This window comes from Podarcis filfolensis (genome assembly GCF_964270895.1).
Source record: "Podarcis filfolensis genome assembly, chromosome: 1".
NCBI classification, from domain to species: Eukaryota; Metazoa; Chordata; class Lepidosauria; order Squamata; family Lacertidae; genus Podarcis; species Podarcis filfolensis.
The window spans coordinates 134,800,146-134,813,143 of NC_139604.1; the positions used below are offsets into that span (position 1 = coordinate 134,800,146).

General features: G+C 46.8%; 1 protein-coding gene across 1 annotated transcript in view; it reads right to left on the reverse strand.

The window, feature by feature from the left end:
• Nucleotides 1-12,998, reverse strand: part of FANCM (FA complementation group M) — a 52,273-nt gene that overhangs the window by 16,310 nt on the left and 22,965 nt on the right. Inside the window, exons 6-13 of the mRNA XM_083609286.1 lie at nucleotides 11,584-11,716; nucleotides 10,003-10,107; nucleotides 8,787-8,885; nucleotides 8,016-8,200; nucleotides 6,430-6,636; nucleotides 4,822-5,059; nucleotides 3,688-3,842; nucleotides 3,016-3,168 (exon numbers count right to left, since the gene is read on the reverse strand). Of these exons, the coding sequence (XP_083465412.1) occupies nucleotides 3,016-3,168; nucleotides 3,688-3,842; nucleotides 4,822-5,059; nucleotides 6,430-6,636; nucleotides 8,016-8,200; nucleotides 8,787-8,885; nucleotides 10,003-10,107; nucleotides 11,584-11,716 (1,275 nt within the window). The remainder of the gene's footprint in view (nucleotides 1-3,015; nucleotides 3,169-3,687; nucleotides 3,843-4,821; nucleotides 5,060-6,429; nucleotides 6,637-8,015; nucleotides 8,201-8,786; nucleotides 8,886-10,002; nucleotides 10,108-11,583; nucleotides 11,717-12,998) is intronic.

Here is a 12,998-nt window from a genome sequence, read left to right on the forward strand (position 1 = left end):
TGTGGGCAATTATAGCCTTGAGCCATTTTGTTGGCGTAGGAGTGTGAATTGAAGTAGGAGAGAAGAACCGACAAGTGTTAAATATAACACTCTGACGTTAGTGCAGGCCAAGAACTGCATAGTTACTGCGAGTGACTCAAGCTCCTGAACCCAAAGTGAGTTTGCTGCTTAAAACCTGCCTAAGTGTATCAACACACAGCATCACCTGTTCACTAGAAGCACGTTTGCATCCCTAGCTAAAGCAGAAGTGCCTGCAAGGAGGTCCTACAAGAGGGGGGTTAAAATCCACCCGGGGCACACTTTTTATTAAAGAATTCTCAGGAGTAGACCGACAATGCAATCCTTTTAATTTACTGCGCTCTGCATGGTAGTAAACACAGTGTTTGAAACTCCCATTGTTCTAGGCGCGTTTTGCAACAGGGAATTTCATTAGTGCAAGCAGTTTCTGAGCTCTGGGCGCAGTACTGAGCCTAAGATTTCAGATTAAAACTGCAGAATGAAGGAAAGGAGGACCTTTTCCTGCCTCCCCACTTCCAGCTACTCCCTGAAGACTGGAAAAAAGACCCTCTTAAGAATATTAGGGGGGTGGGCAGGGGAAGGACTAGACCATGTGAAAAATGGACATAACATTTCAGCTGCAATTCATTCATTTTCAGCTTTGCATTCTTGTTATTAAAAAACACACCTAGACGTTCTGTTGTTGCATCCATAACCTAGAGGTTTAAGGTGCTCCTAGCTTTCATATCTCACTTTCTAACACTGGGTAAACATTGTCCTCAAAGTTCAACCATTCACCATTTAATTATTATTATTATTTATTAATTAGTTACTTTTCTTCCAACAGTAGCTCAAAGCGACTTACAACAAGCAAACAAACAAAACATTTAAAACCGCATGAAACAAAATAAAATAAGAATCTAATAGACAATCATATTCTTAAAAGGCAGGATTAAAACATCTCAGCCACTCGGGGCGGCCATGGATAATTTAAAATCAAAGGCTGGGCAGAAAAGAAATGTTTTTGCCTATTGCCTAAAGATATGTGATTATGGCACCAGGTGAGCTTCTCTGGAGGGAGCATTCCTCAAATGGGGACCCACCTCTGCAAAGGCCTGTTCTCATGCTGCCACCCGCCAGACTTCTCATGGAGGAGGCATAGGAAGAAGGGCCTCAGAGGATGATCAAAGGGTCCAGGTCAGTTCATATGGGGAGAAGCAGTCCAAGAAGTATTGGGGTGCAGTTGCATGAGGTGTTGTAGGTCAAAATGAGTGTTTTGAACTGGGCCCAGAAGCTAACTGATAGCCAACACAGTTGGGCCAGGATTACAGTTGTGTGCTCAGGCCGCCTTGCCCCGGTGAGCAGCCTGGCCACCAAATTTGGCACCAGCTAGTTTCTGAAATCTGAATTCACAATCTCTTATTGGTGTCAACATCTACAGAGGCTCCTGTTGTTGAAGCTACAGCTCCCAAAGCAAAAGCACAGCAGAAAAGCCTTGAAAGGGGTATTGCGCAAAAGCTGCGTTCCTTCTAATGAGCTGCGCCCAGCAAGCACACTCTCACTGAACAGAAAGTCATCTGCTGGGCTCTTCTGGAGCAGCTGTGCGGACTCCTCCACAGGATTCCAGAGCAGAGCAACTGGCTTCTCTCTAACAGAGGAGAGGTGGCCACCCATGGCCTGCAGGCCAGATCCAGCCTGCCAGGCCTCATCTTTATCTACAAGCGGACTGGGAGATAAGGCTCCGAGTCTGATCTTTAGGGCGGTGAGGGATCTTTTACCTCCAGTCTTAGGGCTAAGCACCACAGCACTGTGATGGGAGATAAGCCCACTGCCTGCTCTCAAAGCGCTGAAGGCAGCACTGTGGAACCTGCAAACTCTAGCTAGGGGAAAATCCAATCCGTTTGGCCAAGCCTCCGTTGCCTTAGCAATGAAGCCAGGAAGGCATTAATAAAAAGCTCCTTTTATGGTTCATCTGTGTGCTGATGTGTGCATCTGCATGAAACAGAGGGTTGTTCCCCCCTTTTCTACAGCAGGACACAACTGTCTCCGTGGCTTTTTTGTGCTTGGAATAAAAGGCACACAGAGAAAAGCTAAAAAAATCCACACCTAGAATTTTCCAAGTTAGAATCTCATACATGTATTTGCTCAGAATTTACAGCAAACTAAAGCGTTTTTACGTTAAACTAAGTTGCTGAGATCAACAGGTCCTCAAACCTGAATGCAATGAACTCACTTAAGATACAGGAAGCATGACATTGCCCCAACCCCATTAGCAAATCAGACCTCCGAAGCTGAATTGTATGATTTGTGTGATTCACATGCCTGTCTGTGAGGAGTGTGAGAAGGGAAGACAGGCTTATCTTTCTTCCGGCATGAGACTGTAAAACTGTACTTTCAATTTTACGCTATGGATTTTTCTGCTCTCGGAGCTGAGAGAGAGAACCATGATTGCTTGTCTGTATATTCTGTAAATAAATTACTAGTTTAGAACTACAATGTCTCCAACGTCTTGCTGTGTTAAGCCAGAAGGATAGTGTGCTTACACCAGCTGGTATAGGTCGCTGGGAGCGCCCTGGAGAAGAAAGGGATGCCTTTTCCAGAGCTACGCTCACCGGAGTACGTCCAGAGGAATGGGGGCCGCAGGCACCCCAGGGCCTTTTCTCCTAACTCCGCTTGGGCCTACAAAGGGTCGTACGCAAAGGCATTTGAAGATGCTTGCTTACTGGCAAAGGTCTTTCTGAAAGTGCTTTAGCAGCCCATTACCTTATAAATGTTCTGAATGGCAGGCTCAAGCGGAGAGGTGCTTTTTCCAAAGCCACCTAGTGAGGTTTATGGCTGACCATAGACTGCCCCCTCCCCCGAGTCCATAATCCACTCCTACAAATTGCACTGCCTGGCCCCTCAGCCTGCTCAGCTTCCTTCAACAAAGGCACAACACAGTCTCATGAAAACTATAAAGTCTGACATGACTCTTATAGGGAGATAGTGTTTGTTCGGTGAGACTGTGAGCTTACTGACCTCTTCGTGCCTCATCTGCTCGATCATCTCCATCGTGCTAATGAAGTGGTGGCAGCGATCCGAATGGTCCACCAGGTGGGTAGGGAAAGGGCGGTTCTGCCACAGCCTCCACTCTGACAGAGACAGCACATGGACCTCCTTGGCTTGCGAGTCCTGGGTTTCAAAACAGAGAGCAACACAGAGCTCATTCCAAGTACTGGCTGGCAAAATACAAAGCATCTCATGATCCAGATTGTACAAAAATAGTAATTCCAGTTACAGGGCTTGATGCTTAAATAAAACATTAAGAGTTATTGCAAGAAGACGACTCTCTCTTAAAATACTCTTTCTTTTTCACTCCAATCTGTTAGTTAAGAGACAGAGAGCACCAAAGTACTGTGCATGGACTGTGACACACGTTGTCTTCTATTCAACGGCCAGGGTTGCTGGCAGGAGTCTTTCCCAGCCCTGGAGATGTGGGGATTGAACAATGCAAAGCCGGTCCTCTGAGACTTGAGCTACAGCCATCCCCCGGCTGGTGTCTGAAGTTCACGGCAAAAGCAGCCCTTTGTTATGCTTGACAAGGGATCAGTCCACTTTCCTCCTGGCTGAGGCACATCCAGCAAGACAGAGCTTGGAATTCCTGCTCCAGGCCAGAGAACACCCAACAAGCGCATTCAGGCCCCAACTTACTCTCGTCTCCTCATCTTCTAATGTTTCAAAGTGACTTCGAGGCATAACTGGGTTTCTTATTCCATCACCAGCTTTGATTTTATACAACCTATTCCATCTTTCAAATTCTTCAGCTGTAAGGCACCAAGCTTCAGACGGACGGGTTTGCTTTGCATCTGGAAAGTGTTTGGAGGCAGGGAGGGAGAGAAGGTCGATATTTAGAAGAAAATTCTCTCAGGCACATAGCTTGTCAAACAGAAGATGCCTCTAAACTCCTGGAGCTCAGCACAAGATTGCCCTCCCTTCGTGGATTTGAGCCCCACATTGGGCAAAAGATTCCTGCTTTGCAGGGGGTTGGACTAGATGACCCTCATAGTCCCTTCCAACTCTACAATCCTGTGATAGAAGCAGACCAGTTCTGAAAGCAGGAAAGCCAAGAGGGATAAGACACACACACCCCATTGCATGGGGCAGGAGCGAGATAATGTTGCACCGTGTGGCACGAGGGAGACGATAAAACATCTGGCAAAACACATCCGCACATGGAATGCCCTCGTGAAGGAAGGTGAATGAGGAATTTTGCGTTCAAACAAGTGGTATGTCTGTTTCCTTCTCCTAATCTAGATGCTGGACAACACACATGGGAAAGCAGCAAAAGTGCCTCTCACCCGGAACAGGTCTGGATTTAGTCGCTACTGGTACCCCTCCAACAACTAAGCCAGGGTGCAATAATGCTTTTCCAAAGCCCTCACATATCCATGTATAGTTGGTGGAGCAGGGCCACTTCCACGCCTGTGACCCTCCCCATCCCGTTACGGTCTGCCTCAGGCGACGTGCCAGCGAGATCTTTGTGCAGGGCTTCCTCAGTGGGGGCCCAGAGCTCTGAACTCCCTTCTGATTGGTTGGTGCCTCATCACTACGGTAGAAGCACTCAAGGAGGCCTTGAAAACTTTTCTCTTTTGTGCTGCTTGTTGGGACCTGGAGCAGCTTCCTTGCATTAAGCTGCTGACCCTTAAGGTGTGCATGGAATCGGCTGTATCTATTTTGCCATCCCTTTTCCTGTATGCCACCTTGTGAGTGCATGGCCCTAAAAAGCAGCCTTTAAATAACAGCAACGCCCCAAGAGGAGGAGAAAAAATGTTCTGCACATCTTACCTGCCCCAGTGGGATAGGGAAGCCACTTTTGCAACAGCAGAGTGTGGTCTCTCCTCCCTTTTGAGGTGGGCTTGGAGGGGCTTGGCTCACGCTCCGCAGGCATGATTGGCATCCTGTGCATCTTCGGGTCGATGCCTTCCGGAATCATCCGTGGGCTGTGCTGGTATAAGTGGAGCCCTTTGTTTTCAGAAATAGCTTTGAGGAGGCTTCTTCTGTTTAACTGGCTTTGATTGTACGTCTGCAAAACAAAGGAGAATTTTGGTGGTTTTTTGTTTGTGTGTGCGGGGGGGGGGGGGTGTGCAGTTTCCAATCCTATGCGTGTTTGCCTGAAAGTACACCCCACTGCATTCAGCAGGACAGATTCCCAAGTAAGGATGGACAGACCTGCAGCTAAAGCAAGCTTGAAAACAAGTTGCTGAAAACGCAGGAGGGGAAGGTGATTCTCCTGAGCTCGAATGCTCCTGGGGGTTTCCCATAATGGGCATCTGGTTGGCCGCTGTGAGAACAGGATGCTGGACTAGATGGACCACTGGCCTGATCCAGCAGAGCTCTTCTTTTGTTCTTAGGCTTGCAGACTTTTGTAAACTTGGGTCAAGTGCCAATCCTTTCTGGGCCAGCAGCACTCTGGACCAGGGGTCAGTAACCTTTTTCAGCCGTGGGCCAGTCCACCGTCCCTCAGACCATTTGGTGGGCTGGACTATATTTTGAAAAAAATAATAAAAATGAATTCCTATGCCCCACAAATAACCCAGAGATGCATTTTAAATAAAAGGACACATTCTACTCATGTAAAAACATGCTGATTCCTGGACCGTCCACGGGCTGTATTTAGAAGGCGATTGGGCCGGATCCGGCCCCCAGGCCTTGGTTTGCCTACCCATGCTCTGGACCAACTGCTATCATGTGATTACATGAGATCAGGTAATTTGGTAACTTCCTCGGAACCCCTCTGTGAGGCATCCCTGGAGGCTCTCATTATTTCTTCCAGCTAACTCAGCCTGCCCACTCACCAGGAGGACATACCCCGGATCCAGTAAACCAGAGGAGACAGGAAAGAGAAAGCAAAAATAAGCACAGTTTCTACAGCCCACAGCTGCTGGATTGTTTAACTAACCCTTGTATGTTTAAAACCAGGATTCCTAGTTCACATGCAACAGTAACCCAAGAATCATTGGCAGAAGGTCTACTCCTGCCATGGCCAACAGAAGGAAGAGAGGAGGAAAAGGGAGCCTGAAGCCCAGAGCTTTGCTTGGGGCTACTGTGGCTCATCCATGGAACACTAAACCATGGTTTAATATTACAAACACACTAGTCCATGTTATCAGAGAAAGCTATGTCCTCCTTGTCGATGGCTTTGTGGGAGACGGATACACAGAACATCTGGGCATGAGGATCCTAAATGTTTGCCACAGCAGACCTGTCCTGCCAAGCCATGCAGCGCTGGGCCATTGGTTCATCTTACTCAAAGGACTTACTTTCAGGCACGGTAAGTCTTAGGATTTGGGTTCCCGTCTTTAGGAAATTTGGAAAAGCAATAAAAAATTGGGTTATGTTGAGGAATGCAATGAGTTGGCTGCAGAATGGGCTCCTATTGGCTCTATGTCTTACTCGCTCTTCCCGTCCTTCAGAAAGGATGACCACGATCCGCCCTTCCCGCTTGCGCCCGGTTCGGCCCATTCGTTGCACAAGCCGAATTGGACTTTTCTGAGCATCAAAACAAACGATGAGGTCAACTTCTCCAATATCCAAGCCTTCTTCGCCCACACACGTGGAGACTAAAGTGTTGTAGCCACCCTCACGGAAACGTTTCACGACCTAAAGGACGATGGAAACACTTGAGCATTTGCTTTGCAGAGAACCTGTCAATCACCTCTGGCTTCCTGCGGCCACATCTTACTGGAGCTAAGAAGGCCTGAGTCTGGCTGGTGTCTAAAGGAGTGACTCCCCTAGGAATCACATATTGAGTTCCTTGAGTTCCACAACAGAGGAAAAGCAGGATATGTAAAGGCGGCGGGGGGGGGGGCGTGTTTGTGTGTGGAGAGACATTTGCAGTTCTGGAAAAGATTAACTGCAAAATGATTTATTTCTTTATCAGCTTTGGCTGGTGAGTAGCTCTGGCTATTTGGTAGGGACTTACTCATAAAAATGATGCAGTGGCTTACAAAGAAATGGTGTGTGTGTGTGTGTGTGTGTGTGTGTGTGTGTGTGTGTGTGTGTAGAGAGAGAGAGAGAGAGACGCTTGCAAGGTCCCTTCCAGCTCTACAATTCTAGGATTCTATGATCAATAGCTACACCATATGTAAGGGGTTGGCAACCTAAGCCCCATGGGCCACTAGCGGCCCACAGGGGTCATTTAACCGACCCATGAGCCTCCCCCAAACCGAGCCACCCGCTTAGCAAATCGCCGCCCACTGCGCTAAACCAGCACAGTGTGGGGACTCGCTTTTGTGGCGCCAGAAATTGCATCTGCGCGTGCGCATACGCTGAAAATCATGTCTGCACAGATGCCAAAAATTGCATCTGCGCAGAAGCCAGAAATTGCAGGTCATGCGCTCACGCACACTCCGGCCCACGGAGGGATCTCCGCTATAGTGAACCGGCCCAGGCAAGGTAAACCTCGCCGGCCCCTGCCATATGTCTTTGTAAGCCACTGCATCATTTTTACGGGCAAGCCACTACCAAATAGTAGTGGTGGTAGTAGCAGCAGCAGCTGCAGCAGCAGCAGCCAACACAATCCAAACGTACCTGGATACCAAACAGTAATTTTGTTTCTATAGACTTCTGCCACTTGGTTCATCCAGATTTAGGTATTGAGCCTAAGAGCCTTATGGGAATCACACTGCATCATTTGAAAGAGGCAGGATTACTCTGGGCTTGTGCAACAGTGGCAGTTCTGCAGCCGGACCGTGATCATGCGCTTGCAACTGTGAGCAGTAGAGTTACACGCCCATTAATTCTATAAATATCAAGAGACTTAAGCACATGCTAAACGAGCAGAAGGTATGGACCATCATGAGTTCAGAGCATCGGCACATAGCAGCCAAGTTCTAAATGGGCACCACTGTCTTGCAAAGAGCACTTTCTTGGCACCGGAGCTCTCCCTGCAACAACAGCTCGCTGATGACAACAAGCAAGACGTGCGCAGCATGACTTTGCCACGCTGGGCTCCCCGCCAGCCCCCGGCCCCTCCTTACCTCAAGCTGCTCCTTCTGCGTAAAGCCCTTGGTGCTCTTGCCGGTGGAGTGGCCCACAAAGGTCATGACCCTCACCTCCGGGTGGTGCTGGCTCAGCATTTCTGCAATTTCCTGCACACTGTCACGGAAGGAGGAGAAGATCATGACTCTGGTCTCCCCAGGCTGGCCTTCAGGTGCACTTGGATCTGTTTGATGCAGGAGAAAGAGAGGGAGACCCCCATATCAGCAAATGCATAGTCCCGGCTCCAACCAGTTTTTTTAGATGGGCAGCGTTACCAAGGAGATAGTGGCTTAAACTGAGAAGGCCTTTAGCAGCCTCTTTACTATATTATACACCCTGAAATTTATCCAGTTCATTGAGTGCGTTATCCATGCATCTCCTTGCAGCAGAACAGGAGGCCACAATATTTCCTCCTCAAATTCAACTCTGCATTTTTGAAAACAAAAGCAGGCATTATCAGTGGGTGCAGTGATGGTCAGTTGGGTAACCACATTTCGTAAGGGGCTAACGAAGTCAAGTGATTATAAAGGCTAGGGAATGAAGCTTTGTTAAGAGAAGAACAGTTGCTGTTGTTTTGGGAAAAGGCCGCAAACTCTGGCAATCAGAATGTAAAGTTACACAGAAGAAAGTCAAGGAGAAAACTCAACAGATAATTGGTAGTGACAAAAGCACAGAATACATATTTCCTAATACACGTCAGAAACAGATAAAGTTAGTGTGTAAATCAACGCATACTATGGATTAGCATTTTGATTACATCCGAAATGTACCTCCACGCTCCTTCCAGGATCTGAAATGTTCCACTACAACATCTTCTAATTTCTTTAACTTTGGGTGACTGTAGATGAATGGCTTCCTGTTTCCATCTCCTGTAAGGCCAAAGGTTTTTGTTTTAAATCTGTAACTTCTAGGCAGCTTTATCTTTAATAGGAACCCTTTGAAACAATTACAATCAGACTGTTGTTATGACTATTACTATGGTCTAACACACTGTTAAGAAACAATGAAATTGTTCAAGTTAAGCCATATATTTAGGGATTCGTTTTTATTCAACTTCAAAAAGGTCAAAAGCAAAGAACATTTATAACAGATAAAATGAGTAAATTTGTCTAAAACTAAATCATCACAGAGGCTTCAAATTCTAGCAGAAGCAAAACACCTTGTAAAACCTGAAGATAATTAACCATTCTCCTGCCAATGCAGTGTTATTGTTTGCACAAGCAAGAGAGCTTCCTTTTGAATTTAATAGTCTTTATACCTCGGTAGTGTCAGTCGGGGTGTAGAAGGTCTTAGAGGAGGGGCAGCAACTCTGGTGGCAGACAAGTCATGCTCCTTCTGGGGTAGTTTGTCTACCTTTGGTTGCCCACCCTGCACTCAGCCCTCGGTGAGTTAGGAACTTCCCCTGCTTGTGAAGACGGGCTCTGGGGGACTGAGCAGACAAGACCAAGAGGGAGTCCAATGGTCAAGAAGGAAGATTCTGCACATGCTGTACAGGGAAGTGAGGGGCAGATGGGACTTATCCACCTGGGAACGGAGCCCGTCTACAAGAATGAAAACTCTGATCCTAAACCTGTGCTGCTTTGTGGCACATATTTGGGAGAAGAAAAGGCTAAGGAGTGAATCCTACACAAATCCAGAGTGGAGCCCCTAAGCCGGCTGAATGGCGCCTTGCACGCCTCCTTCCAATAACTCCTGCAGCCAAGCTGGTGCCAAACGTCTTGCTCTGTTTTCCTAGACTACATCAGCAAAGCCAAGAGGGGGGTCTTGTTGTCTGGGCAGCCCAGGACCTCCAGACCCACTGTCCAGGCTTGCACCCCGGAGAGGTCACTTTGGTGTAGAGGTTTGACTTAACCCCTGAAGGTACACTCCACTCTCTTGGGACATAAGGATGCCAGCAGCAAAGTGTCAGTTGGCAAAAATGGGCAAGGCCCAGTGTTGTGTTTTACTACTAAGAAGAAAAATGCCAGTCTAGCTTTGCTTTCTTACCATTTGCTGAGGTCACATTTGTGTCTGCAAACGTGTTTTCAAGCTGCCTATACAACATCATGAAGTCTTCATTACGCCCAAGTTCATTTTTGGTACGAGTCATGCCTTTCGAGAGAGAGGTAAACCAGTTTAAAGATCTTGGGGGGGGAAATGACGCGTGACTTACATAAATTGGACACAGGAACTGCCCTTTTAGAACTGCTTTCATGATCTGCAACAAGCGAGTCAATAAGCAATAATGCATTGTAACTGCAATGGGTTTTACACTACTTCAAAGGGTCTATTACTTTTCATACAAGTTGCAAAAGAACTTCAAAAGAACCTGGGTCATTGGAACTGGGCAAAAGTTAACACAGGAGCTCCCCTGCCTCAGACAAGCCAGCAATTATGAGAAATTAGATGCAACCTGGTTTGACTCTGCCAAAGGACTTTCTTGGCTCCCCTCCAACCTGCCCAGCCCTGACACATCATGTGTTCCTTCCTTCCACGTTCTGGCCATACTTTATAGCTCTCTTACCTCTACTGATGACAAAATGACCCCAACCCTGTCTGTGGACAAAGGCCAGCTCCCTCGGCCTGAAAGAGGAGAAGAGCGTTGCACCCCATAGTCAAATTTGACTGGACTTAACCGTCCAGGGATCCTTTACCTTTACCTATAAGTTAAATTGTATTATCCTTTGCTTCCCTGGGCTCCTTTGGGCGATGGCACAGGGTATAGATCTAATGAATAAATACTTTCCACAAGAATTGGAAACTTTCATTAATTGTTGCATGCTTGTGATGAGCCAGCTAAACCTCAACCAATTATTAGCATCCACACTCCTCCGCAGCTAAACGGGGGAACTTCCTCTCTTGTCTGCCCCATCCGTACCCAAAGCCAGCTGGAAATTTGCCTGTCAGGGTGGAAGTGCTAAACCCCTTCCGACAATGAGAACTGTTATGCTCAGCTGAAAACATTATGAATGTGCATTTTAAAATCTAGGATCTTCCATGTTACTGTCAAACCAATTTATTCTTAAAGCCATTTTGATTCTGAGATGCTTATTCCACATCGCAGATTTTACAGCCTTGATATCTAACAAAATATTATTTGTCTAAATGGAAATTCTCTCACACTGAAGAAATAAAACTTCAACAGTAAATCATTTTAGAGGACCCTAAAGGAATGCTTTTGTCATTAAGATAGAATCACAGAATTGCAGAGTTGGAAGGGATGCCAAGGGTCATCTAGTCCAACCCCCTGAAATGAAGGAATCATTTGTCCAATGTGGGGCTAAATCCCACGACCCCAAGGTTAAGAGTCTCATGCTCTGCCAACTGAGTTATCACAGCAGGTGTGTGTATATATGTGTATTTATTATTATGGCATATATAGAGCCACAGTGACTGAAGATTTAAGAGTGTGAAAGCAACTAAGCTCTGTTTCCCATGCCTTTTAAGATTTTTCTAGAGGTTATGTTAAATACATAATTTCCAGTTTTCTGATGGGGGGGGGTGAACGAGTCAGAGCATCTCTCTAAATGCCCTCAGCTGATCTGGGAAGATAACAGAAGGTGTTCCACATGCAAAGGAATACCTTACCTTTTGATCCATCCATAATTCCGCGTAAGAAGATATATAAGGATCGCATTCCCATTTGCAGCAGTAGCTCATAACCATGATACAAACTAATACAAAGAGCAAAATCTCCTTCTATTGCGCCCTGTTGCATTCCCTGTGGAGACATCAGTTCCAGTGAGAAAGATTTACACCCAAAAGGACTTGTACCATCATCCTTCCTACCAAATGTAGGCAAACGATAAGGTGGAGGAACAGGAGTCTTTTCCTAGCCATGCTAGTGTGCTTTGTTGTTAAGGGTGATGGACCTGGGAGACCAGGGTTCAAAACCCCACTCAGCCATGAAGCTCACTGGGTTACTTTGGGCCAGCCACCAGCTCTCAGCATAACCTACCTCACAGGGTTGTTGTGGGGATTAAATGGAGAGAAGGGAGAACTATGTACGCCACCTTTAACTTCTTGGAGGAAAGGTGGGATCTGTATGTTGGCATCCTTCTGTCTCAAGAGGCCTCTGGGGGTGATGACAAACTGCTGCATTAGCCGCATCAAAGTGACCTCTCTGGGGCACGCGACCAGGCCCTGTGTCTGAAGTCCTGGGCTGCTCAGACAACAAGACCCCTTCTTGGCTCCAAAGGAAAGCAGAGCAATACATTTGGCACCAGCTGGGCTGCAGGAGTTGTCATAAGGAGGCGTGCAAGGCGCCACCCAACCGGCTTAGGGATTCCACCCTAGATTTGTGTAAGGTTTACTCCTGAGCCTTTTCTTCTCCCAAAGATGTCCCACAAGGCAGCAGAGATTTAGGACCAGAGTTTTCCTTCTCCAAAGGTGGGATATATGAATAATAACCTTTAACTGTAGGTGCCAGGGGTTGAACACAGTGTGAACTGCCCTTTGCCCTTCCATGGAGCCAAGTCCCCCAAAGACACATGTGTCACTCTTTTCAAACTGCCTCCCTGCACCAGTGGCCCGGCTGAATGTCCTGCAGCTGAATCACTTCTGAGAAAACCCATGGCCCAGACAACTCTTAATCCACGTAGTATGTGGATCACTTGGATCCTCAAGCAAGTTTTCAGAATTAATTATTGCACGCTGTAAACATATTCTAAAAGCGAGAGCAAGGAGTTCTAGACCTCACCGTTTTCCTCCCTCTTTCCTAGACAGACCCCTAAGAATAATTCTGAGAATGGTGCAGTATATCGCTGCAGTGCCTTATTTTACAGGGATGCATGGAAATTAAGGTGGATATTCATTGGTAAGAAGTACAAACAAGCTGGCACAGGGTAGTGGCTAAGCAACTGAGCTGTGCATTCAGATTAATCATATCTTTTTTATTTATTTAATTTGTATATCACTCTTCATCCAAGGGTCACAGGGCGGTTCAAAACATACAAACAATACCCAGGCTTAAACCTTGTCTGTCTAGTCAACCCACTGGGAGG